Source organism: Chiloscyllium plagiosum, unplaced genomic scaffold (genome assembly GCF_037043375.1).
Source record: "Chiloscyllium plagiosum isolate Xiang-an unplaced genomic scaffold, Cpla_swu_hap1 HiC_scaffold_2, whole genome shotgun sequence".
Lineage (NCBI taxonomy): Eukaryota > Metazoa > Chordata > Chondrichthyes > Orectolobiformes > Hemiscylliidae > Chiloscyllium > Chiloscyllium plagiosum.
This window is the reverse complement of record NW_028270140.1, coordinates 131,519,729-131,543,233: the sequence shown is the minus strand read 5'-3', so window position 1 is coordinate 131,543,233 and position 23,505 is coordinate 131,519,729. Positions and strand designations below refer to the sequence as shown.

The window sequence follows — 23,505 nt, the reverse complement described above, 5'->3', positions numbered from 1 at the left end:
CCAAGCCATTAACATTAATGCAGCTTTATCTCTTCACGGAGAGAAAATCCCAAGAGGTTTCCAGGAGCGATGGTAGCTCCATCTATCTATGCAGCTTTATTCCACCAGAGATTTTAAAAGACCTGTGTGAGGCTGCTAACCCTTATTGCATGGAGTGTCAGTTTGAAATAAAAACCAAGAACAATGTTAACACAATACACACCAGGCAAACAGCTGGAAGAGACAGGGGAAATTAAAAACATGGAGGAATTGCAATTAAAAACGTTTTATTCCAAAGAGGTGCTAAGTGAGCTCTTGAAATTAAGTGCATATTTTGGACTGTCTCCAATCGCCTTTTCTACAGATTTCCTGTTTAAAATGTAACTCGGGAGAAAGATGTACCTTTACCTGGTATTTCATGTCAGTAAATAAGGTTTCCTCATTTCTAAAGCAGCTGGCATGGGAACCTAGAGGCAACACTACAATTATTGAGTCAGATATTCCAAGCTTCCACACTGCAACCAGTTTGGATATTCTACTGCCTCGCTAACAAAAGGACAGTGGCAAATGTAGTCACTTCTTTTTAAATTCATTTGTAAGTTATATTTACAAAACAAAATGCCACAACCACAAGGCACATCTGCAGAGTGATCTGCGAATTGTGAAGCTGTGTTTTTGTTAACTCATGTAACCCCCTTGTAGTTTTTCAAATGTTCGATTATAAAAATAGTCAGCAACAAAACCTTAAACAAATTAAAAGCTTATTGTGTTGCACATTTATTGCTGTAAGTTATTAAAAAGTGATTTATAGAGTTATTCGCTAAAATCAAAGATTAGAAGCAGATACAAATAAAAGACCTTACAGAGGTGAAAGAAAGATCAGCCTAGAGTTAGCTTGCCTATTGATTTCTTATTTTAAGCAGATTGGGTAGAAAACTTGAAATCATAATTCAGCAGCTGCTAAGCATTCTGTAATCGAAAGTTCGAAGGTGCTTGCACAGGTAGACTTAGCAGAAAGTTTCTTATCCCTCTCTGGTTCTGCGTTGCTGTTCAGGTAATCTGCAAGTACAGCAGTCAATTTCTGAAAGCTTTTCTGTTCTTTAGGCAGAGAAGTATCTGTCAGTGGGTCTCTCACAGTCTTTTTAAAAGACCCAAAAGAACCACGGATGCTTTTAAAGAGAAACCGAAACTGCTGGAAAAGTTCAGCACATCTGGCAGAATCTGTGGAGAGAAATCAGAGAGTTCTGAGGAAGGGTGACTCAACGCGAAACATTAACTCTGATTTCTGTCCAGAGATACTGCCAGACGTGCTGAGCTTTTCCAACAATCTCTATTTTTGTTTCACCCTATCTTTCCAAGGAAGGACCACCAGAATCTCAGACTATCTTTTACAAGTCTAAACTTAAGATGGCTGCAATGTTAATTTTGATAAATATTTGTGCCACAAAACGAAAGTTAATTCTGCTGGTGTCAATAACGGTGTCCTGTGTAATCAGAAACTTTGAATTCTAACACTTGGAAAAGGATCCATTGTTCTGTCCAAGAATTAACTGAACATAGAATACTAAATCTCTCTCTGTGATTTGTACTGATACAGCCCACCAATCTATAATCTATTTCTGGATATTGTGAATCAACAAGACAAGCCTTATGATTTCTGAGAACAATCTAAGATTCTACATTCATTCTAAAATGACAAATTATATTTCTCCACAAAAATAGATATATACTGTGGTGATATTCTTGATCATCAGCAAAGTGTTGGGCTATCAAGCAATATTTACACAGCAATAACCAGCACTCAGAATGTATTTTGCCAAATTGACTCAGCTGAGACCTCATTACAGCCCTGTCCCACACAGACAAAAAAACTTCCAATTCAAGAGATGAGGAGTGACTGCCTCTCATATTTTAAGTCAGCAATCGACCAAGTATGGCAGCAAGAAGTCCAAGAAAATTTTAAATCAATGAGATTGTGGGGAGAACGATCCACTGAGTGAAGTTATAGCTTGTGCAAAGAAAGATGTTTCAATTGTTGGAGATCTGTTACCTCAGCTGCAGGACATCACCACAGAATTTCATCAGGGTAGCTATTTTTAGCTCAGCAGTCTTTAGCTGCCTCATCAATGACTATATCTCCATTACTAGGTTAGAAGTCGGGACGTTTATGAATTCTTTCATCTTTTCACAGCTCCTCAGATACTGAGGCAGTCTGTATGTATATGTGCAAGGCCAGGAAACATACTGCTAAACCTCGGATGCTGCCTGAACTGCTGTGCTCTTCCAGCACCACTAATCCAGAATCTGGTTTCCAGCATCTGCAGCCATTGTTTTACCTAACATTCAAGCTTGGACAGACAAGTGACATGCACACTATATAGTTTCAGACAATTAGATTTCCAAGGCAAAAATCTAAAATCAACCCTCCTTAACATTCAAAGATATTACCATTGTTGAACCAGTTCATGGTTCTCCAGAGTCTGCCCACCATTAACACTAAAGAAACTTCACATCATTCAGGAGAAACCAGCTTGCTTAGTCTGCACCCCATCCATTACCTAAACATAGAAATGCAGCAAACAGGAGCAACCGCAGACTGGTCAGCCCCTCCAAGCCTGTTCTGCTATTCAATGTGACCAGGGCTGATCATCCAACTCAATATCTGTTCCCGCTTTGACTCCGAAGACCTATACCTAACTCCTTCTTGAAAACATTTTGGGTGGCAGAGAATACCACAGGCTCACCACTCTCTGGGTGAAGAAATTTCTCCTCATCTCAATTCTAAATTGCCTCCCCTTAGACTGTGATTGCTGACACTGGACTATCCAGTCATTAGGAACAAACTTCCTGTGCTTACCCTGATTTGTCTTGTTAGAATTTTATACATTTCTATGTGATGTTATCCTCAAGCCTCTAAACTCCAGTGAATATAGTCTTCATCAATCTTCCTGTAAGTCAGTCCCACCATTGCAGAAATCAGTCTGGAAAATCTTTCTTCTTCCACTCCTCAATAGCCAGAACATTCTTCCTCAGATAAGGAGATCAAAACTGCACACAGTACTCCAGGTATGGTCTTACAAATGCCCTGTACATTTGTAGCAAGGTACCTCTGCTCTACTCAAAGCATCTCGCTTTAAATGCGAAAATATTATTTGCCATCTTCAACGCTTCATGCATCTGCATGCTTATTTTCTGATGTACAAAGACACCCAGGTCTTGTTGCATGTTCCTCGTTTCCCAACCTATCACCATTCAGATAATAGGCTGCTTTCCTGCCTCCCTCCATTGCACTGCACATCATCTACAAGATGCGCTACAGCAACTCAAGACTCCTTCTACAGCATCTTCCGAACTCTCATATATAAGCATCTACAATAACAAGAACAGTAGATGCACAGGATATCAGCACCTTCTCAAGTGCATCAAATGCTGGCCTAGGCAGCTATGCTCTCACTCCAAAGAACGGAGTGAGAGCATAGCTGCCTAGGCTATGGATGGCACGGTGGCACAGTGGAGGGCGGCACTGCGGTTAGCACTGCTGCCTCACAGCGCCAAAGACCCAGGTTCAATTCACATCTCAGGCAACTGTCTGTGTGGAGTTTGCACATTCTTCCCGTGTCTGCATGGGTTTCCTCCGGGTGCTCCGGTTTCCTCCCACAGTCCAAAAATGTGCAGGTTAAGTGAATTGGCCATGCTAAATTGCCCTTAGTGTTAGGTGAAGGAGTAAACGTAGGGGAATGGGTCTGGGTGGGTTGCTCCTCGGAGGGTCAGTGTGGACTTGTTGGGCTGAAGGGCCTTGTCTCCATAGTGTAAGTAATCTAATCTAAACTGCAAAAGTTCTGCGATGCATTTAGTTAATAAGTTTCCACTCTTCACCTCAAAAATATTTTGCTTTGTAAACTGCTTGAATTTTGAGGTTATCAAGGGAGATGTGGATAATTCTCTTTAGCTGATTAGATTTAAAGATTAAGAAAGCAGAGGAATAATAGAGAAGGTAACAGAGTGGATTAGTGTCTGTAATTTAAAAAGTACCTTTAATGAAATAAAATGTTCTGAGCTCCTTCCCAGAAAGCACAATTTAATGCTGAGTAAAGTAAGGAGATATTAGGATAGATGGGCAAAAGCTTAAATCGAAGAAGCAGGTTTTAAGAAGTGTTTGGAAGGAGGAAAATGAGGTGGAGAGGAAATTCCAGTGTTTAGGATCTAAATAGGTAAAAATCTGACTGCCAATGGTGAAGGGATTAAAATTAAATCAGAAACAGAAATAGAAAAAGGGAAAGAAAACTTGAATGAGGGAAAAGACTTAAATGACACAAATTCAAATAATCTGAAAAATTTACTGTCACCGGGAATGAGTCTTTACAGTTTCAATTGTTTTCTTGCTGAGCTCGAGAAGTACCCTCACTATGTCTCGGAACACGTGACAATACATTCAATTCAATTCAATACTTTGGCATTAAGTGAACATAAATTTTGTCTTTAAAAAAAACCATATGCACTACTAAGTAGCAGCCTTTAATTGGCAATTAATACACAAATACAGAAATTCCTTAAGTCAATAGTTGTTGGTGGGAGGTGGCGTTTGTTGGGCTACATTAAAGAACGTGCTCTTATTTAAACTCACTACTTGCTTGCTAACAAATTCTAGCCTATTGATGTTCTTTTGACCCAATGGATCAAGTGGAGTTTGTTCAATGCCAAGCATTTTGCTCATTAACCAATAAATAAACTGATCATTGTTCGAGTTTTGGTTGCAAAGCTCCTGAAATGTTGAAGTGTGTTTGTGGGGGGGAATGATCAGAAATCGCAATCACCACGTTTCACATTACCTCCAACCCAACTACACCTAAATCAGGATGTCTTTGATGTGATGGACCATACTTTGAACCACCAACAATAAAATGCCACCCAATGTATCATCTCTGGAGAAAATCCATGCACCTGCTCCAAGCACTGACCTGAATTCTATCCTAACACAGTCAAGAAGCCAATTTTCCACAAACACTGATGCAACAGTGGCCTCTACTGGTGATCAGAATTAAGTAGGCAGAAAAAAAGGCAAAAGAAAGCAGAATCTATGAAACAAGCGAGGGCACCAAGTGGTAAGCACAGCAAAGTTTAATATCATTGCAGAAGCAAAAACTTAATTGGCGGTGTTTCGACACAGAGGGAGCAACACCAAACAACCTCCATGTAGCACAGTGCTTGCAGGACCTTACCCCCATGACACCATGTCAAGGTTTGAAGATTGTGCCAAGCAGGCTAAGATAAAAAGGTAGGGAGGAGGGACTTGGGGGAGGGGCGTTGGGAATGCGATAGGTGGAAGGAGGTTAAGGTGAGGGTGATAGGCCGGAGAGGTCGGGAAGATGATTGCAAGTCAAGAAGGCGGTGCTGAATCAGAGGGTTGGGACTGAGATAAGGCGGGGGGGGAGGGGAAATGAGGAAGCTGGAGAAATCTGCATTCATCCCGGACCTGATGGGATACATCCTAGGATTATGTGGGAAGCAAGAGAGGAAATTGCAGTACCGTTGGCAATGATCTTTTCATCTTCACTGTCAACGGGGGTGGTACCAGGGGACTGGAGAGTGGCGAATGTTGTGCTTCTGTTCAAAAAAGGGAATAGGGATAACCCCGGGAATTACAGGCCAGTTAGTCTTACTTCGGTGGTAGGTAAAGTAATGGAAAGGGTACTGAGGGATAGGATTTATGAGTATCTGGAAAGACACTGCTTGATTAGGGACAGCCAGCACGGATTTGTGAAGGGTAGGTCTTGCCTTACAAGTCTGATTGAATTCTTTGAGGAGGTGACCAAGCATGTGGATGAGGGTAGAGCAGTGGATGTAGTACACATGGATTTTAGTAAGGCATTTGATAAGGTTCCCCATGGTAGGCTTATGCGGAAAGTCAGGAGGAATGGGATAGAGGGAAATTTGGCCAATTGGATAGAAAACTGGCTAACCGGTCGAAGTCAGAGAGTGGTGGTAGATGGTAAATATTCAGCCTGGAGCCCAGTTACAAGTGGAGTTCTGCAGGGATCAGTTCTGGGTCCTCTGCTGTTCGTAATTTTTATTAATGACTTGGATGAGGGAGTCGAAGGGTGGGTCAGTAAATTTGCAGATGATACGAAGATTGGTGGAGTCGTGGATAGTGAGGAGGGCTCTTGTCGGCTGCAAAGGGACTTGGATATGATGCAGAGCTGGGCTGAGGAGTGGCAGATGGAGTTCAACCCTGCTAAGTGTGAGGTTGTCCATTTTGGAAAGACAAATGAGAATGCGGAATACAGGGTTAACGTTAGGGTTCTTAGTGAGATGGAGGAGCAGAGGGATCTTGGGGTCCATGTTCATAGGTCTTTGAAAGTTGCCACTCAGGTAGATAGAGCTTGTAAGAAGGCCTATGGTGTATTAGCGTTCATTAGCAGAGGGATTGAATTCAAGAGTCGTGAAGTGATGTTGCAACTGTACAGGACTTTGGTTAGGCCACATTTGGAGTACTGTGTGCAGTTCTGGTCGCCTCACTTTAGGAAAGATGTGGAAGCTTTGGAGAGGGTGCAGAGAAGATTTACCAGGATGTTGCCTGGAATGGAGAATAGGTCGTACGAGGATAAGTTGAGAGTGCTAGGCCTTTTCTCATTGGAATAGCGAAGGATGAGGGGTGACTTGATAGAGGTTTATAAGATGATCAGAGGAATAGATAGAGTAGACAGTCAGAAACTTTTTCCCCGGGTACAACAGAGTGTTACAAGGGGACATAAATTTAAGGTGAAGGGTGGAAGGTATAGGGGAGATGTCAGGGGTGGGTTCTTTACCCAGAGAGTGGTGGGGGCATGGAATGCGCTGCCTGTGGGAGTGGTAGAGTCAGAATCTTTGGTGACCTTTAAGCGGCAATTGGATAGGTACATGGATGGGTGCTTAAGCTAGGACAAATGTTCAGCACAACATTGTGGGCCGAAGGGCCTGTTCTGTGCTGTATTGTTCTATGTTCTATCCCTTGTGGTTGGAGGGTTCCTAGAGGAAGATGAGGCGTTCTTCCTCCAGGTGTCGTGTTGCCATGGTCTGGCGATGGAGGAGGCCAAGGACCTGCATGTCCTTGGCGGAGTGGGAGGGGGAGTTAAACTGTTCAGCTAATTAAAGACAGAAAGTACCAAAAACTTTCAAGTACTTACCCCCACACCCCGGATTCCTCAACCGTTCCAGAATCTTCCATCGGCCTCCAGAACTGCTTGGGCGCCATTAACCACGCGGCCGCTGCAGCAACCGCTGCCGCGAACCACTTCCAGCCCCACCGACCATGCAGCTTCCGCGATCGCTGCCCAGACAACCGCCTCCATGATCCCCAGGAAGACCATCACCGACAGATCGCAGCCTCCGCGGGGTCCACAGCCACCGGGAACAACACAGTTTCTGCCGTCGCCGCATCCACTTCCGCCACCAGTGACGTCACTCACCTGCACAACAACCACGCCGCATGCGTCTCCGCCCCCACGCCGATCTCCGCCCCATGCCTAATCCCGCCCCCACGCCAATCTCCGCCCCCACGCCTAACCAGCTCCAGCCCCACACCAGGTGCTAGCTCCCAGCCCTGCCGTATTTTCACCATCCCTCCAGACCCCCCCCTCTCCGACGATGAAAGATCAGTCCTCAGTAGAGGCCTCACCTTCATCCTCCTACGCTCCCGGATTAACGAGTTCAACACGTGGCGAGACATCGAACAATTCTTCCGCTGCCTTCGCCTCCATGCCTACTTCTTCAACCAGGATTCTCGCCCACTCTCTGACGACCCCTTCTCCTGCCTCCAATACACCCCATCCACCTGGACACCCCGTGCTGGTCTCTTACCCACCCTCGATCTCTTCACAGCCAACTGCCGCCATGACATTAACCGCTTCAACCTGTCCACCACTCTTACCCGCTCCAACCTCTCACCCTCACAACGTACAGCCCTCCACTCCAACCCCAACCTCACTATCAAACCAGCAGACAAGGGAGGCGCAGTGATAGTTTGGCGCACCGATCTTTGCATTGCTGAGGCTAAACGCCAGCTCGCGAACACCTCCTCCTACTGCCCCCTTGACCATGACCCCACCTCCCACCACCAAATCATCTTCTCCCAGACCATCCATAGCCTCATCACCTCAGGGGATCTCCCATCCACCGCCTCCAACCTCATAGTCCCACAACCCCGCACCGCCCGTTTCTACCTCCTGCCCAAAATCCACAAACCTGACTGCCCCGCTGCCCCGGCCGATCCATTGTCTCAGCATGCTCCTGCCCCACCGGACTCATCTCTGCATATCTCGACACGGTCCTGTCCCCCTTAATCCAAGAACTCTCCACCTACATTCGGGACACCCCCCATACCCTCCACCTCCTCCATGATTTTCGCTTCCCCGGCCCCCAACGCCTTATCTTCACCATGGACATCCAGTCCCTATACACCTCCATCCATCATCACGAAGGCCTCAAAGCCCTCCGCTTCTTCCTTTCCCGCCGACCCAACCAGTACCCTTCCACTGACACCCTCCTTCGACTGACTGAACTGGTCCTCACTCTGAACAACTTCTCTTTCCAATCCTCCCTCTTCCTCCAAACCAAAGGAGTAGCCATGGGCACCCGCATGGGCCCCAGCTATGCCTGCCTCTTCATCGGATTTGTGGAACAGTCCATCTTCCGCAGCTACACTGGCACCATCCCCCACCTTTTCCTCCGCTACATCGATGACTGTATCGGCGCTACCTCGTGCTCCCACGATGAGGTTGAACAGTTCATCCACTTTACCAACACCTTCCACCCCGACCTCAAATTTACCTGGACTGTCTCAGACTCCTCCCTCCCCTTCCTAGACCTCTCCATTTCTATCTCGGGCAACCGACTCAACACGGACATTCACTATAAACCGACCGACTCCCACAGCTACCTAGATTACACCGCCTCCTACCCTGCCCCCTGTAAAAACGCCATCCCATATTCCCAATTCCTTCGCCTCCGCCACATCTGCTCCCAGGAGGACCAATTTCAATACCGAACAACCCAGATGGCCTCCTTCTTCAAAGAACGCAATTTCCCCTCAGACATGGTCGACAATGCTCTCCACCACAACTCCTCCACTTCCCGTTCCTCTGCCCTTGAACCCCACCCCTCCAATCGCCACCAGGACAGAACCCCACTGGTCATCACCTACCACCCCACCAACCTCCAGATACATCGTATCATCCTTCGTCATTTATGCCACCTCCAAACAGACCCCACCACCAATGATATGTTTCCCTCCCCTCCCCTATCAGCGTTCCGGAAAGACCACTCCCTCCACGACTCCCTCATCAGGTCCACACCCCCCACCAACCCAACCTCCACTCCCGGCACCTTCCCCTGCAACTGCAAGAAATGCAAAACTTGCGCCCACACCTCCCCCCTCATTTCCCTCCAAGGCCCCAAAGGATCCTTCCATATCCGTCACAAGTTCACCTGCACTTCCACACACATCATTTATTACATCCGCTGCACCCGATGTGGCCTCCTCTACACTGGGGAGACAGGCCGCCTACTTGCGGAACGTTTCCGAGAACACCTCTGGGACACCCGCACCAACCAACCCAACCGCCCTGTGGCTGAACACTTTAACTCCCCCTCCCACTCTGCCAAGGACATGCAGGTCCTTGGCCTCCCCCATCGCCAGCCCATGGCAACACAACGTCTGGAGGAAGAGCGCCTCATCTTCCGCCTAGGAACCCTCCAACCACAAGGGATGAATGCAGATTCCTCCAGCTTCCTCACTTCCCCTCCCCCCACCTTTTCTCAGTCCCAACCCTCGGACTCAGGCACCGCCTTTTGACCTGCAATCTTCTTCCCAACCTCTCCGTCCCCATCCCCTCGCCGGCCTATCACCCTCACCTTAACCTCCTTCCACCTATCGCATTCCCAACGCCCCTCCCCCAAGTCCCTCCTCCCTACCTTTTATCTTAGCCTGCTTGGCACATCCTCCTCATTCCTGAAGAAGGGCTTATGCCCAAAACATTGATTCTCCTGCTCCTTGGATGCTGCCTGACTTGCTGCATTTTTCCAGCAACACATTTTTCAGCTCTGATCTCCAGCATCTGCAGTCCTCACTTTCTCCAAAGTTTGAAGATTGTCATGATAACTCTCCCGCTACGGTGAGAACTGTGTGTGTGTGTGTGTGTATGTACATACGTGTGTGTGCATACATATGTATGTGTACACATACGTGTGTGTGTCAGAAGCAGATTGGGAAAGCTGTCAGACAGGGAACACAGGCCTTACTGAGCTCAACAGGAGTCTGGGCTGCCTCAGAACCAGGGGATCCTAAAGTTTCAACTCACTAAATCTGAACCCCACTCTGGGTTAATAGAAAACAGGAAAGACACCGGACACCTCTGGGATATGGATTTAAACCTAGCCAAGACAAATGAGATCACAGTCACCCTTGCTCGTACTCTGAGAAAACTACCTGTGACAAATTCAGTACTCTCTAATCAAACTGTCCCCAATTTGGCACCAATAACCATTTACAAAGGACCAGCAGACAAGAGGATTGATGGTGAAAATGGACAAGTGCCATAATTCTGAAGCATTCTTTAGAGTTGAGGCCCATTCTGACAATAAAAGTAATTACTTTTATTTTAGTTTTGATCAAATGGCTGCGATATGTTTAAGTCTTCATAAAATTCAGATAAAGTACAACAAAAATGGTCGTACACTATATAAATAAGCATTTACATGGCCTGAGTTATTGAGTCTTGTTTTATTAGATTGCACTACCAAAGCATATTAAAATGGCACAATTGATTTTATGAAATGGTTCAGGCTGAAGGGAAAGCTAAATTAATGGCCACATGACATTTATGTCAGATATTCATTTTGCATCAGGTTCCCCTGGCTTTCCCATCGTATTCTTCAGTAACTGAACCAGCTGTCAATACATTTTTTGGAAGTGTCTTTGCAGAGAAGGTGTAAATAATTTAATCCTTTGAACTTCCTTTACTCTAAACCTTTTTGGCTGCCATTTCCCTTGAACCATATATCACTCGCAAGCAACTGAATTCCTGCCCTATAAAGGTAGTGAGGTGGTTATGTTATTTGACTGGCAACACAAAGATAGGGAATTAAAATCCCAAGGCATGTTATCCTCTTGAATAGGATTAGAGATAAAAGACTAACGTACAAATGCAATTCCAAGTTGGGATAAACTGGGATGCACTTGTTCTTCCAAAGTACTGATTTAGGCACCATGGAAAAGTCTCTTCTGTTTAATGATTCAATGATTCTAAACATTCTCCAAATCTGGCAGAGCCACGTTCTAGAAATAATTTTAAAATTGTAATTAATTCATGGGATGTGGGTGTCACTGGCTCTGCCAGCATTTACTACCCATCCATATTGCCTTTGAGGGGAGGATGGTGAGCTGCTAGTGGTGGTCATGGCTCAGATCTGAAATTTTTATTTTTATTTTGTTTATGGTTACTTGAAGACATTTTATTCCACTTTTAGTTGAGTCTTTTGTTCCCAGGTTGTAGTCAAGTATAGCTTTTGCTTTCCTCATTCTAATCAGAATTTTTTTCTATCAAAAATTGTTTTGCAGAAAAGTGTTGGTCTTTTGAGAACCTGAGAGATTTCAGCCCGTAGCTAACTGCCTTCAGCTGTCAAGGCACAAAGGCCGAGAATCCCCTCCCCCCATAAACACCTCCAACTATTCACCTCACTCTCTTGCTTTAAGACATTAAAAACATAGCTCTTTGATCAAGCTTTTGATCACCTGCCCTTATGCTTCCTTCCTTGTCTCCTCACTAGTTTTTCATCTGATTATTCTCCTGTAAAGTCACAACATCATATACATACACCAATGGAATTGTAAAAGAGAGGATACACAAAAAATACTAATATTTAGATATAAAAATATTCATGAATGCACGTCCATGGCTATTCAGATTGGAAGGTCCCAAGATCTCCTACTACTGACCATAATCAAGGAAACTGTGAAGTGTTTGCATATGAAGCATAGCTGAGAACAATCAGGTTCAGACTTGATACCTCTCCTTTTCGGATGGTCTTAACAGTTACTTTTGACGTTACTCCAACACCATCAAGCTACCAAGAAATACCACCACAATAGAAAATGCTCAGGGTATGATACCTTAACTTTGCAGAGTAATGAATAGGCAGCAGTGAACAAAAGGACAGGACATGACAAAACAAGACTAACCAAGGGAGCAGTGTTTAAATCGACAGCAAGACATCCACTCCAGGATCAAGGTGACACTGAACACAAACAACTTGCATTAACATAGAGTCCTTACTACGTTGAAAGGTTAAGAGATGCTTCATAAGAAGGTGATCAATTAAAATTTCACTTCAAGTCATACAAAAAGAAATTCTATCAAATGACTGAAAGCTTTGATTAGAAGTACGTTTAAGAAGTGCCCTAAAGGAGGAATGTGTAGAAAGGTTTAAAGGAGTTCCACAGTTTAGCATTAAAACAAGAAAATCCTCTTAAAGCTCTATCATGTTTTAAAAATTACATGCTTCTGACAGAGCAGCCTGTCGCTTGGGAGAACACCACAATTCAAATACAAAAATAATACTCCAAACTTTTTCTTTGAAAGCACACAGTCATTTTCCAAGACATGCATTTTCTATTACATCAAGAACATAGCATACATAATATTTAATTCTGTAATGCACCATTTCATGTATTTAGCTTCATTTATTCTGGTTTTTGGCATTATATCAATAAAAGGCCAATTTTGGGAATATGCCGATGTTTACCTTGGCTTTACATTAAACTTACCTGTGGGGCAGGTTTCATGCTAGGTCAATGGAGTTCAAGGAGGCAACAGAACTATAGTCACATCCAGTGCACAGACAGCCAACTGAGACTCTCCCCTGAAATTATACCAGCTTGTTCCACTCAAACCAAATTATGGTTCTGAATTCTAAGTTCAGAACGGATGTGTGCGCCCAAACTGTGCTTACAAAATCCAAAACAATGTATGTACTGTTAGATGGCATTCCACAGCAGCATAACCTTTGTCAAACAATCCAGACTATGGTATTAGCTACTAATAACCAGTATAAGATAATCAGTCGACCTCATGATATGGTTTACTTACACTTACTAGAAGTGAGTTCATATGCTAGGACCCACTTTCTGCAAAAGGAATACATTCGAGCCTTGAGCCTTTTGTGAATTACACAGGTGTATGGGGAAATCCATAGAACCCCAGTGCTGCCACTATAGCAAAGTCTTGAGCAGCGTCAGCTTTCCAACCAATTTGGACCCTTTTCTCCTGCAGACCCTTGTGATTACTTAAAATGCGGCATTATCATGCTTGTCATAGAGTCATAGAATCATAGAGATGTACAGCACAGAGACAGACCCTTCGGTCCAACTCACCCATGACGACCAGATGTCCCAACCCAATCTAGTCCCACCTGTCAGCACCTGGCCCATATCCCTCCAAACCCTTCCTATTCATATACCTTCCAGATGCCTTTTAAATGTTGCAATCGTACTAGCCTCCACCACTCCCTCTGGCAGCTCATTCCATACACCTACCACCCTCTGCGTGAAAAGATTGCCCCTTAGGTCTCTTTTATATCTTTCCCCTCTCACCCTAAACCTATGCCTTCTACTTCTGGACTCCCCCACCCAAGGGAAAAGACTTTGCCTATTTACTCTATCCATGCCCCTCATAATTTTATAAACCTTGGTAATGTCATCCTTCAGCCTCCGACACTCCAGGGAAAACAGCCCCAGCCTATTCAACCTCTCCCTATAGCCAAAGTCCACCAACCCTGGCATCATCCTTCCAAATCTTTTCTGAACTCTTTCAAGTTTCACAACATCTTTCTAATAGGAAGGAGACCAGAATTGCACACAATATTCCAACAGTGGCCTAACCAATGTCCTGTACAGCCGCAACAACAACACCTCCCAACTCCTGTACTCAATACTCTGACCAATAAAGGAAAGTGTACCAAATGCCTTCTTCACTATCCTATCTAACTGCAACTATACTTTCATGGAGCTATGAACCTGCGCTCCAAGGTCTCTTTGTTCAGCAACACTCCCTAGGACCTTACCATTAAGTATATAAGTCCTGCTAAGATTTGCTTTCCCAAAATGCAGCACCTCGCATTTACCTGGATTAAACTCCACCTGCCACTTCTCAGCCCATTGGCCCATCTGGTCAAGATCCCGTTGTAATCTGAGGTAACCTCCTTCGCTGTCCACTACACCTCCAATTTTGGTGTCATCAGCAAACTTACTAACTATTCCTCTTATGCTCACATCCAAATCATTTATATAAATGATGGAAAGTGGAGGACCCAGCACATTCTTGTCACACTCCACTAGCCACAGGTCTCCAGTCTGAAAAACAACCCTCCACCACCACTCTCTGTTTTCTACCTTTGAGCCAGTTCTGTATCCAAATGGCAAGTTCTCCCTGTATTCCATGAGATCTAACCTTGCTCACCAGACTCCCATGGGGAACCTTGTTGAATGCCTTATTGAAGTCCATATAGATCATATCTATTGCTTTGTCCTCATCAATCCTCTTTGTTACTTTTCAAAAAACTCAAATCAAGTTTGTGAGACATGATTCCCATGCATAAAGCCATGTTGACTATCCCTAATCAGTCCTTGCTTTTCCAAATACATGTACATCCTGTCCCTCAGGATTCCCTCCAACAACTTGCCCACAACCGACGTCCGGCTCACTGGTGTATCATTCCCTGTCTTGTCCTTACCATCCTTCTTAAACAGTGGCACCACGTTAGCCAACCTCCAGTCTTCCAGCACCTCACCTGTGACTATCGATGATACAAATATCTCAGCAAGTGGCCCAGCAATCACTTCCCTAGCTTCCCATAGAGTTCTATGGTACACCTGATCAGGTCCTGGGGATTTATCCACTTTTATGCATTTCAAGACATCCAGCACTTCATCCTCTGTAATATAGACATTTTTCAAGATGTCACCATCTACTTCCCTTCCATGTCCTTTTCCACAATAAATACTGATGCAAAATACTCGTTTAGTATCTCTCCAATCTCGTGCAGCTCCACACATAGGCTGCCTTGCTGATCTTTGAGGGGCTCTATTCTCTCCCTAGTTTACCCTTTTGTCCTTAATGTATTTGTAAAAACTCTGGATTCTCCTTAACTCTATTTGTCAAAGCTATCTCATGTGCTCTTTTTTCCCTCCTGCTTTCTCTGAAATATACTCCTACTGCCTTTATACTCTAAGGATTCACTCAATTTACCTTCTCTATACCTGACATATGCTTCCTATTTTTTCTTAACCAATCCCTCAATTTCTTTAGTCATCCAGCATTCCCTATACCTATCAGCCTTTCCTTTCACCATAACAGGAATATACTTTCTCTGGATTCTTGTTATCTCATTTCTGAAGGCTTCCCATTTTCCAGCTGTCCCTTTACCTGCGATCATCTGCCCCCAGTCAGCTTTTGAAAGTTCTTGCCTAATACAGTCAAAATTGGCCTTTCCCCAGTTTAGAACTTCAACTTTTAGATCAGGTCTGGCCTTTTTCATCACTATTCTAAAACTAATAGAATTACTGTTGCCCTGATGAACGAAAGACAAAAAGCTTCCACAACAGATCTTATCTTTCAGCAATATTAAAGTTTTGTACGACCAAGCAACTGTGATAGTTACCTAGTTCACCCTTGAGCCCTACACAAAAAGCTGGATTTTCACCAACTGGTAAGACCCTGTGGAACTCTATAACATAAAAGAAGAAACCTTGATGTGCTATTGGGGCAAGGTATGATCCACACAATTGGGAACCAAATTTAGTAGGGCCATCTGAAGTTAGTGCTGAGTTCAGACAGACCCCATGTTAGAGGTTACAATTATTGGTGTAGATGCAGGTGCTCTTGAAGAGGAGACAAATTTGTACAACTGTCCTGATCTGATGTTTCTGATTGACGAAACTTTAAATGCAATAAAACAGAGGGTGTAACTATCAATGAGAGTTTCAAAAACTCTCTGCTTTGACCAACAGCCTTCTGTTATTGGTTAGGGGAAAAATAATGTTGTTCTTTGTTAATATTTCCCTAAATATTATTAGTTGCATTCATGTTCAACACAGTTTTAAAAGCTAGAATTATAGAGCGTCCTTTGCATTCACAGGATGATCTGAAGTTTAAAGAGGCTATTAAAGAATTCAGTATCTTTGATGTGGGATCTGAACTGAAGTTTGTTTTTATAAGAGATTTAGAAGAGGTGATTTAAAAAGATGATTTAAATGCTGCTAGTAGATTTCATGAATAGAGCTTTTCTCCCACTGTATACATAGCCCAAACTCTGGAGCACGGTGAAATGAAAAAACAAACCGATGAGTACAACAAAGGGACACAGGAAATTAGCAGAGGCATTGAACTGGTATAGGGAAGTAGCAAAATCAATAAGTGTGTAAAGTCAGGGCTGGACAGCTGAACAGTTTTCAAAGCAACCAGGTCAATATCCTAGTGAACGGAGTGGGTCTTTTAAGCAACTGGCCTCAGCATCACCGAAACACCCACTCCCACAGCAGAGTGCACTTAGTGGGAGACCTTTTTCCAAGGCAGATCTGCAAAGTCAGGACATTTCCTGACTCATGCGACACACCCCAGCACTACAGATATGGCCTCCGGTGCTTGAATATAACTATTTGTACAACAGACTTTTTAACACCATCTAACTTCAGGACAAGCGTCAGAAGGTCGATTCTCCTGCTCCTCAGATGCTGACCTGCTGTGCTTTTCCAGCACCACACTCTTCGACTCTGATCTCCAACATCTGCAGTGCTCACTTTCTCTCAGAAGATTAGTCAAATCCTGCAGTCATTTATCAGCCCCAATTCTTTCTTCAACACTCATCAGTATTTGGATTATTAGGTGGTACATTACTTCACATAATTGTTAAAATTGAGCAGCTGATTCTTACCATACATGTATTTTGTATCCAATTTATCTGAGGCAGTTCTTGCCCAAGGTAAAATATCATCGCTGCATCCATTTGGCATTCCATTATATCCTATACCGACTATTTTGTTTTCAGGGTTCACGATGCAAGCACCAACCTGCATTTGAATCAAATAGTGATCATGATTTACAGTAGAACAGCGTTTCCTGGATTTAATGTGATCTACATTTCACATGCACTACAGCTTTGCTAGTGATTTAATAAACCAGTCTGTTCACATAACATTTATAATGCTATATTAAGAACAGTATTTATTTGCATTCAGTAAAACAATCTTTTCTTTCCCTGGCAATAACATACTTTAATAAAAGTGAATGATGAAACTAACCTCAGTGAAGGTAATCCTGAAACTGATGAACCCAGCTTGCTCATTTACACACCCATGGGAAACATACCTGCTATCCCCATCATGTCTAGCCTACACGTGACTCCAAAACAACGATACTAACTCTCAACTGCTTTCTGAAATTGCCCAGCAAAGTACTCAGTTCAAGGGCAATTAGGGACAGGCAAGAAATACCAGTGATACACACACCCAATAAAGGAATACATCAATAAACACAAATCATTTCCTAGTAAAGTGGCTTTTTCAGGTTCACTCAAGAGTCCTGTTAGTGTGGGAGTTGCAAAGTTTTGACCCAGCACTGAAGAATCAGCAATATTGCTCTAAATCAGGACAGTATCTGGCTTGAACTTCAGATAGTGATGTTCCAGTGTATCTGCTACCAGTATCCTGCAAGGTGGTAGGTGTAGTGGGTTTTGAAGGTGCTAAGGATCTTGAAGGTGCTGTCTAAGGTGTGATCTTGCAGTGCATCTTGTAGATGGTTACACACTGCTGAAATGTGCATTGGTCATAGAGTTATACAGCAGGGAAGCATACCCTTCAGTCCACTCTCCTTCCCCCATACAGGTGCCAATGTCCCATGAATTCAAACCCATTTCTCCCACAATCTTTCAGCCACTTGCTTACCTCTTCAATCTTACAGAGTCTGTGCCAATTTGCTCTTGGCGCAGGTCATAATCCAGAGACTGCTACCTACTTGGTTCTGCTTTTTAGTTTAGCCCCAAGCTGTTCATATTCCCTCAGCAGAACCACTTTCCTCTCTTTGCCAATATCATTGGTATCTACATTGATCACAACAACGGAATCTTTCAAATTCCCACTCTGCAGTTCATCTGATACCCTGAACTCAGGCACCAGACAGGCATCACAGCCTTCAGAACTCTTCTTACACCTGGCCACAGAGAACAGTGTTTACTCCCATGATGATATTATCCCTCATCACAACTACATTTCTCTTTTCGCCTTTCTCTTGAATGGTTCTCTGTACCACAGTGTTATGTTCAGTTTGCTCATTCCACCTATAGCCCCTGTTCTCATCCACACAGGGAGAAAGAATCTCAAACCCGTTAGACAAGCTCAAGGGCTGAGACTCTTTCAGCATTACCTCCTGGATCCCTCTACCTACCTTATTCATAATCAAACCTTTCTGGTCATGACCACTGACCAATTCTGAGGTGGTTAATCCAAGGGGTGCAATGGCCTTGTGAAACACAACATCCAGGTAACACTTCCCCTCCCTAATGTGTCACAGCTCAAAGCTCATCAACTCTGAGCTGAAGCTCCTCAAGCAACCAACACTTGCTACAGATGTGATCACTATGAAACACAATGGGGTTTACCAGCTACCGCTTCATGCAATTACAACACATCACCTGGCCCAACATTTCTACTTTAATTATTTAGTTCTTAATTTAATTTTTTAAAAATATGCATGGTCTTTCAGTTTATAGCCTATAAATATTTCCCTTATTTACCATCAATTGAAAGTAATCTATAGTAGATAGTCAAACTAGTAGCTATCACCAAACAATGAACTTATAATTTAGCTGTGAAGTCACTCATGCTGGGCCCTTGATCCTGAGCTTAAAAACTTAAAAATAACCTTACAAACTATGAGCCAAAAAAAAAAGCAAGAAGCACCTTGTCCCCACTGCACCAAATTCCCCAAACTATATACTCACTTTGGTTATGGTTCACTCCCAATGTGATCGCTCCTTCCTGACCATGCAAAGCTTCCTACACACAATAGTATTTAATTTCTCTTTTAAAGATGTTATGAACACATCTTTTTTTTAAAATATACAGTATAGTCACTCCAGAGCTCCTGAATTGGATGGAATGGTAACTAATGGGACAGCCCAATTAGAATAAAAGATAATAACAGGAAAAGTTCCTACAACTTTGAATGGCACCAATTCATTTTGGTGTAATCAAATGGAATATTAAGTGAAAGGAAACTACAGATAAAATGAATTACTGACAGCTTTCTCCTGGAGATATGAGTGTCCATACCCATGAATTTTTGATCTTTCAAAAGATCACCTGAAAGTCAAGAATTCATGGTGTCATTTTTGAGGAACAGTGCAACCTTGCAGAAGTGGCTGTTACACTTCAAGTAACTTGAGGCAATGAGAGTCAAAATGCCTGAAGAACAGGTCTCAGATATATGTACCTACTTGATAAAATGGTTATTATTACCTGAAAGACAAGAAAACATATTTTAAACAATAAAGCATTGACACATAACCCAGAGAAAATGACTTTTAAACAAATCATAGTGGTACTGATGAGAGATGGTAAATATTATAGTAAAATCAATTTTGGGTTGGCAAAATATCAGGCTAAGGGGGAAATAAAATATCAACAAGATGGGCACAGATGAAGGAAGAACTGGAGAATCTTTTAAGTCCACATAAAACATATTGTTGCAATTGTTTGTACTGTGATGAGCTAAGAACGTGCATGGATAGAACATCAGACCCTTTAGTTGTGTTTGTTGGCTTTATGTTCAGTAGATTACCAAAGTTTATATGTTAACAATTCTAATAGCATATTATCTGTTATATAAAAGTACAAGCAACTGAACTTGTACTTGAGGAAACACTAGGTAATAGACCAATGCCATAAATTGAGAGTCCATTAACACTGATTGTCTAACTCAACACCTTTACAAACCCAAGGTGTTAATGGAGCACGTAGGGCTGCTTTGTCCTGGATGGTGTTGAGCTGGATTGTTGTCCCATGAAGTGGTTTATTTCATTCCACTCTGGTTTTGCAAACATTTTGAGAGTCAAGAGTCAAGTATAATTGGTATAATTGGTATTCAAAGACGCTCAGGTCTCATTGCCCCTCCCCCTTCCCAATCGTCACTATTCAGATAATCTACCTGCCTGTTTTTGCCACCAAAGTGAATAACCTCACATTTATCCATATTATACTTCACCTGCTTTGCATTTGCCAACTCTCACAACTTGACCAAATCACACTGAAGCATCTCTGCATCCTCCTCTCTCACCCAGCTTTGTGTCATCTGCAAACTTGGAGATACTGCATTTACTTCACTCATCTAAATGTGGATACTGTGTCCAAACGCTGATCCCTGAAGTATCTCACTAGACACTATGGGCCACTTGGAAAATGAAACATTTATTCCTACTCTTTGTTTCCTTTCTGCCAACCAGATCTCCCTCTGTCAGATCACTATCCCCAAACCCATGCACTTTAATTTTACATGTTGATCCTTTAGGTGCGACCACATCAAAAGCTTCTGAAAGTCCAAGTAAACCACACCCACTGGCTCCCCCTTATCATCTTTACTACTTTCATTCCCAAATAATTCTAGTAGATTTGTTAAGCATGATTTAAAATCAAGTAAGCATGATTTTAAATCCATGCTGACTCTGTCCATTTCTGTACTAGGACTTTTCCTGCATTTTTACAGTCAAAATGGAGGAACCCAATCCTGCAAGTAAAGTGCAGATATCATCTTTTTGTGGCCAAAGTGGATGATTCTCACCAGAACATCCTTCCTCAGATAAGGAAATGGTGATTCCCACCATTTTCACAACCTCTCTAGATGGGTCTTGCTAATTGTTGTTTTAAATAATGATTCCAGCTTCCTTAACAGCTTAACCATCTCACTATTTGCAGCTTTAATTATTGATTCCAGTTCTCTTAATACCTGTACCGAATAAATTCCACTTTTCATAGCTCAACAAGATGAATTCTAATCCTTATACAGATTTTCCAGGATTATCCATGCCATCTGCAGTACTACTAATAATTCCCCCTGCTTTATGTTTGCTCCCCGCCCCCAGAAGGGTCCTACTTTGCACGGTTTATTAAACTTTCCCTACTTTACTGCCGTTTTAAGTAATGAACCTCCTGCTTTTTCTACAACCTCTTAAATCTGTTCTTTTGTTACACTTATTTAGGTTTTTAAATTATCCCTTCATCATTTTAGTTCCATCTTTGTAATGTCACAGAGTCTGCAATATCACTAAGTTTCTTCCTTTGCTCTGATATTTCTTACTGTAGCCACATCTTGTGAAAGCCTGCTCGCTATGATGGTGAAACTCCATCTGAACAGAAAGTACTTACCACCAGGGATTTCAACAGTACTCATGAGGCTGTAACATCAGGTAGTTCCCAAGCCGAGCCTTCACTCGGTACTGCTCCCACAGAGTTTTCTGTATTCCTGCATTACATATGATGCAATCTGAAACCATCTGGAGGAGAGTAGTGCTCCAGCTTTCTAGTATCCCTAGTTCACACTCACTGCTGACTGTCCCTTACCAAGCAAAAACATCATTGGTTATGTGAAGTAGAAAGGCTATAAATGAAAGTGGAAATCAGCAGAAATAAATCTGAGAATCAACCAGAGACAAGTTATAGAATATGTGGGATTAAAAAAAGTGTTCTCAATGCTCAGAGCATTCAGAAGGTAGATCAACTGATACAAAGACAGAAATTGCTGGGGAAACTCAGCAGACCTGACAGCACCTATGCAGTGAGTCAAGTGACCTTTCTTCACTACTGATGATAGATGGTGTTAGTGGAAGGAACAGGATATGATTTAATTGCAATTGAGGAGATGTAACCACAGAGTGACTAAGATTAGAAAAATTAAAGGATATTCAACATTTAGGTAAGACAGGAGAAAATAAAATGACTGGGAAGTGCTGATAATAGGAGACAAGATCAGTGTAATAAGAAAGGATCCAGATTGGAAGAACAGGACACAGAATCTGTTTGGAGGGGCAGTAAATATTGACAGGAATGACTTATAGGCCACCAAACAGCTATGGCAATGGAATAAATCCATGATAATGCTGTAATCATGGGTGATATCACTTTACATATGACGGACAAATCAACTGAGTGCCAACGTTGTGCAGGAAGAATTCCTGGAATGTGTTCAAGATATTTTTGTCAAGCAGTATGTTAATCAACCAACTAATATAATCAATTTAGATCTTGTATTATACACTGAGAATGGACTAATTCATAGGCTTGTTGCAGAAGAATCTCTAGGGAACAGAAAAGGAAAGAGTAGCGTTGCCATTCTTCCACAGGGCCATATAGTGCTGTTTCATTAGAGAGGGATGACTGATGGTGGTTTAACCAGAGGGTTACCATCCCTCAGACAAAGGAAGAGGTCGAGAAAGAGAGTAATTTATGGTGACGTCAGGAGGTGCAGGAATCAAACCCATGTTGTTGGCATCATTCTGCATTGCAAACCAGTCATCCAATCAACTGAGCAAATCCACCCCCTGCGGTATGACAGAATTTTCTATTTGCATGTTGCAGTTCCAATAATCCAAAATAGCTCTCTTGAGAGTCACAAATGAGATAATGTATCAGATAATGTATCTTTGGTGTGGACTTGTTGGGCCGAAGGGCCTGTTTCCACGCTATCAGTAATCGATTCTAATTTAACCATTCTTTCCCTCTCTTCATATACTCCTTAAAACTTCACCACTCTGACAAAATATTTGGTCACCTGCCCGCATATTGCTTTGTGTGGTTTGGAGTCAAATACTCCTTTATAAGCATAAGTTTAGGAGAACCCCCAAAATATAATGCAAAGAGATAGAACAGCAAGTACAACAATACGTTAGATGCACAAAATGAACAAGAAAAGCAAGTCCAGAGGAGCAGTGACCAGAATAGTGATGATAAATCAGAGGTGACAGAGAGAAAGGGTAAGAGAAAAAGGGTGCAAATAGACATGAGGGGAGATATGTCCAGGCAACAACCTTCAAGAGGTAAAAATAGTCATTGCTCAGAATTTGCCCAAAGACAATGAAACAAGCAAACAACTGAATCCTACATTGTGTGAGAGTTGAGTACTGGTTTTGTGAGCAGTGGTTCCTTATACTCATTAACTCTTACCTGCGAGTTTGGGTCCTTGCTCCTCTGCGCTGACAGAAAAGCAACTGCCATAAAATACTCTGACCACTCAAGATAGTCCTCTCGTTTTTTGCATGATACTGCATCACCCCTGTAATAAAATTAAAGAGAATCTCATCATACAGGCACTATTTGCTCCACTGCTCTCATTTTATTTTGCATTAGTTGACACAACAGCCAATCTATCAAACAGGAATAAATCACAGGGAGCCTTGCACAGAATTCCTTCCACACAGTTGAGCAAAAGCATGGAATTGTAACCCAGCCCC

The 23,505-nt window shown here is 42.8% G+C and overlaps 1 protein-coding gene across 1 annotated transcript in view; it reads right to left on the bottom strand.

Moving 5' to 3' along the window:
• Positions 1–23,505, bottom strand: part of dctd (dCMP deaminase) — a 72,881-nt gene that overhangs the window by 34,249 nt on the left and 15,127 nt on the right. Inside the window, exons 2-3 of the mRNA XM_043705236.2 lie at positions 23,219–23,327; positions 16,942–17,077 (exon numbers count right to left, since the gene is read on the bottom strand). Of these exons, the coding sequence (XP_043561171.1) occupies positions 16,942–17,077; positions 23,219–23,327 (245 nt within the window). The remainder of the gene's footprint in view (positions 1–16,941; positions 17,078–23,218; positions 23,328–23,505) is intronic.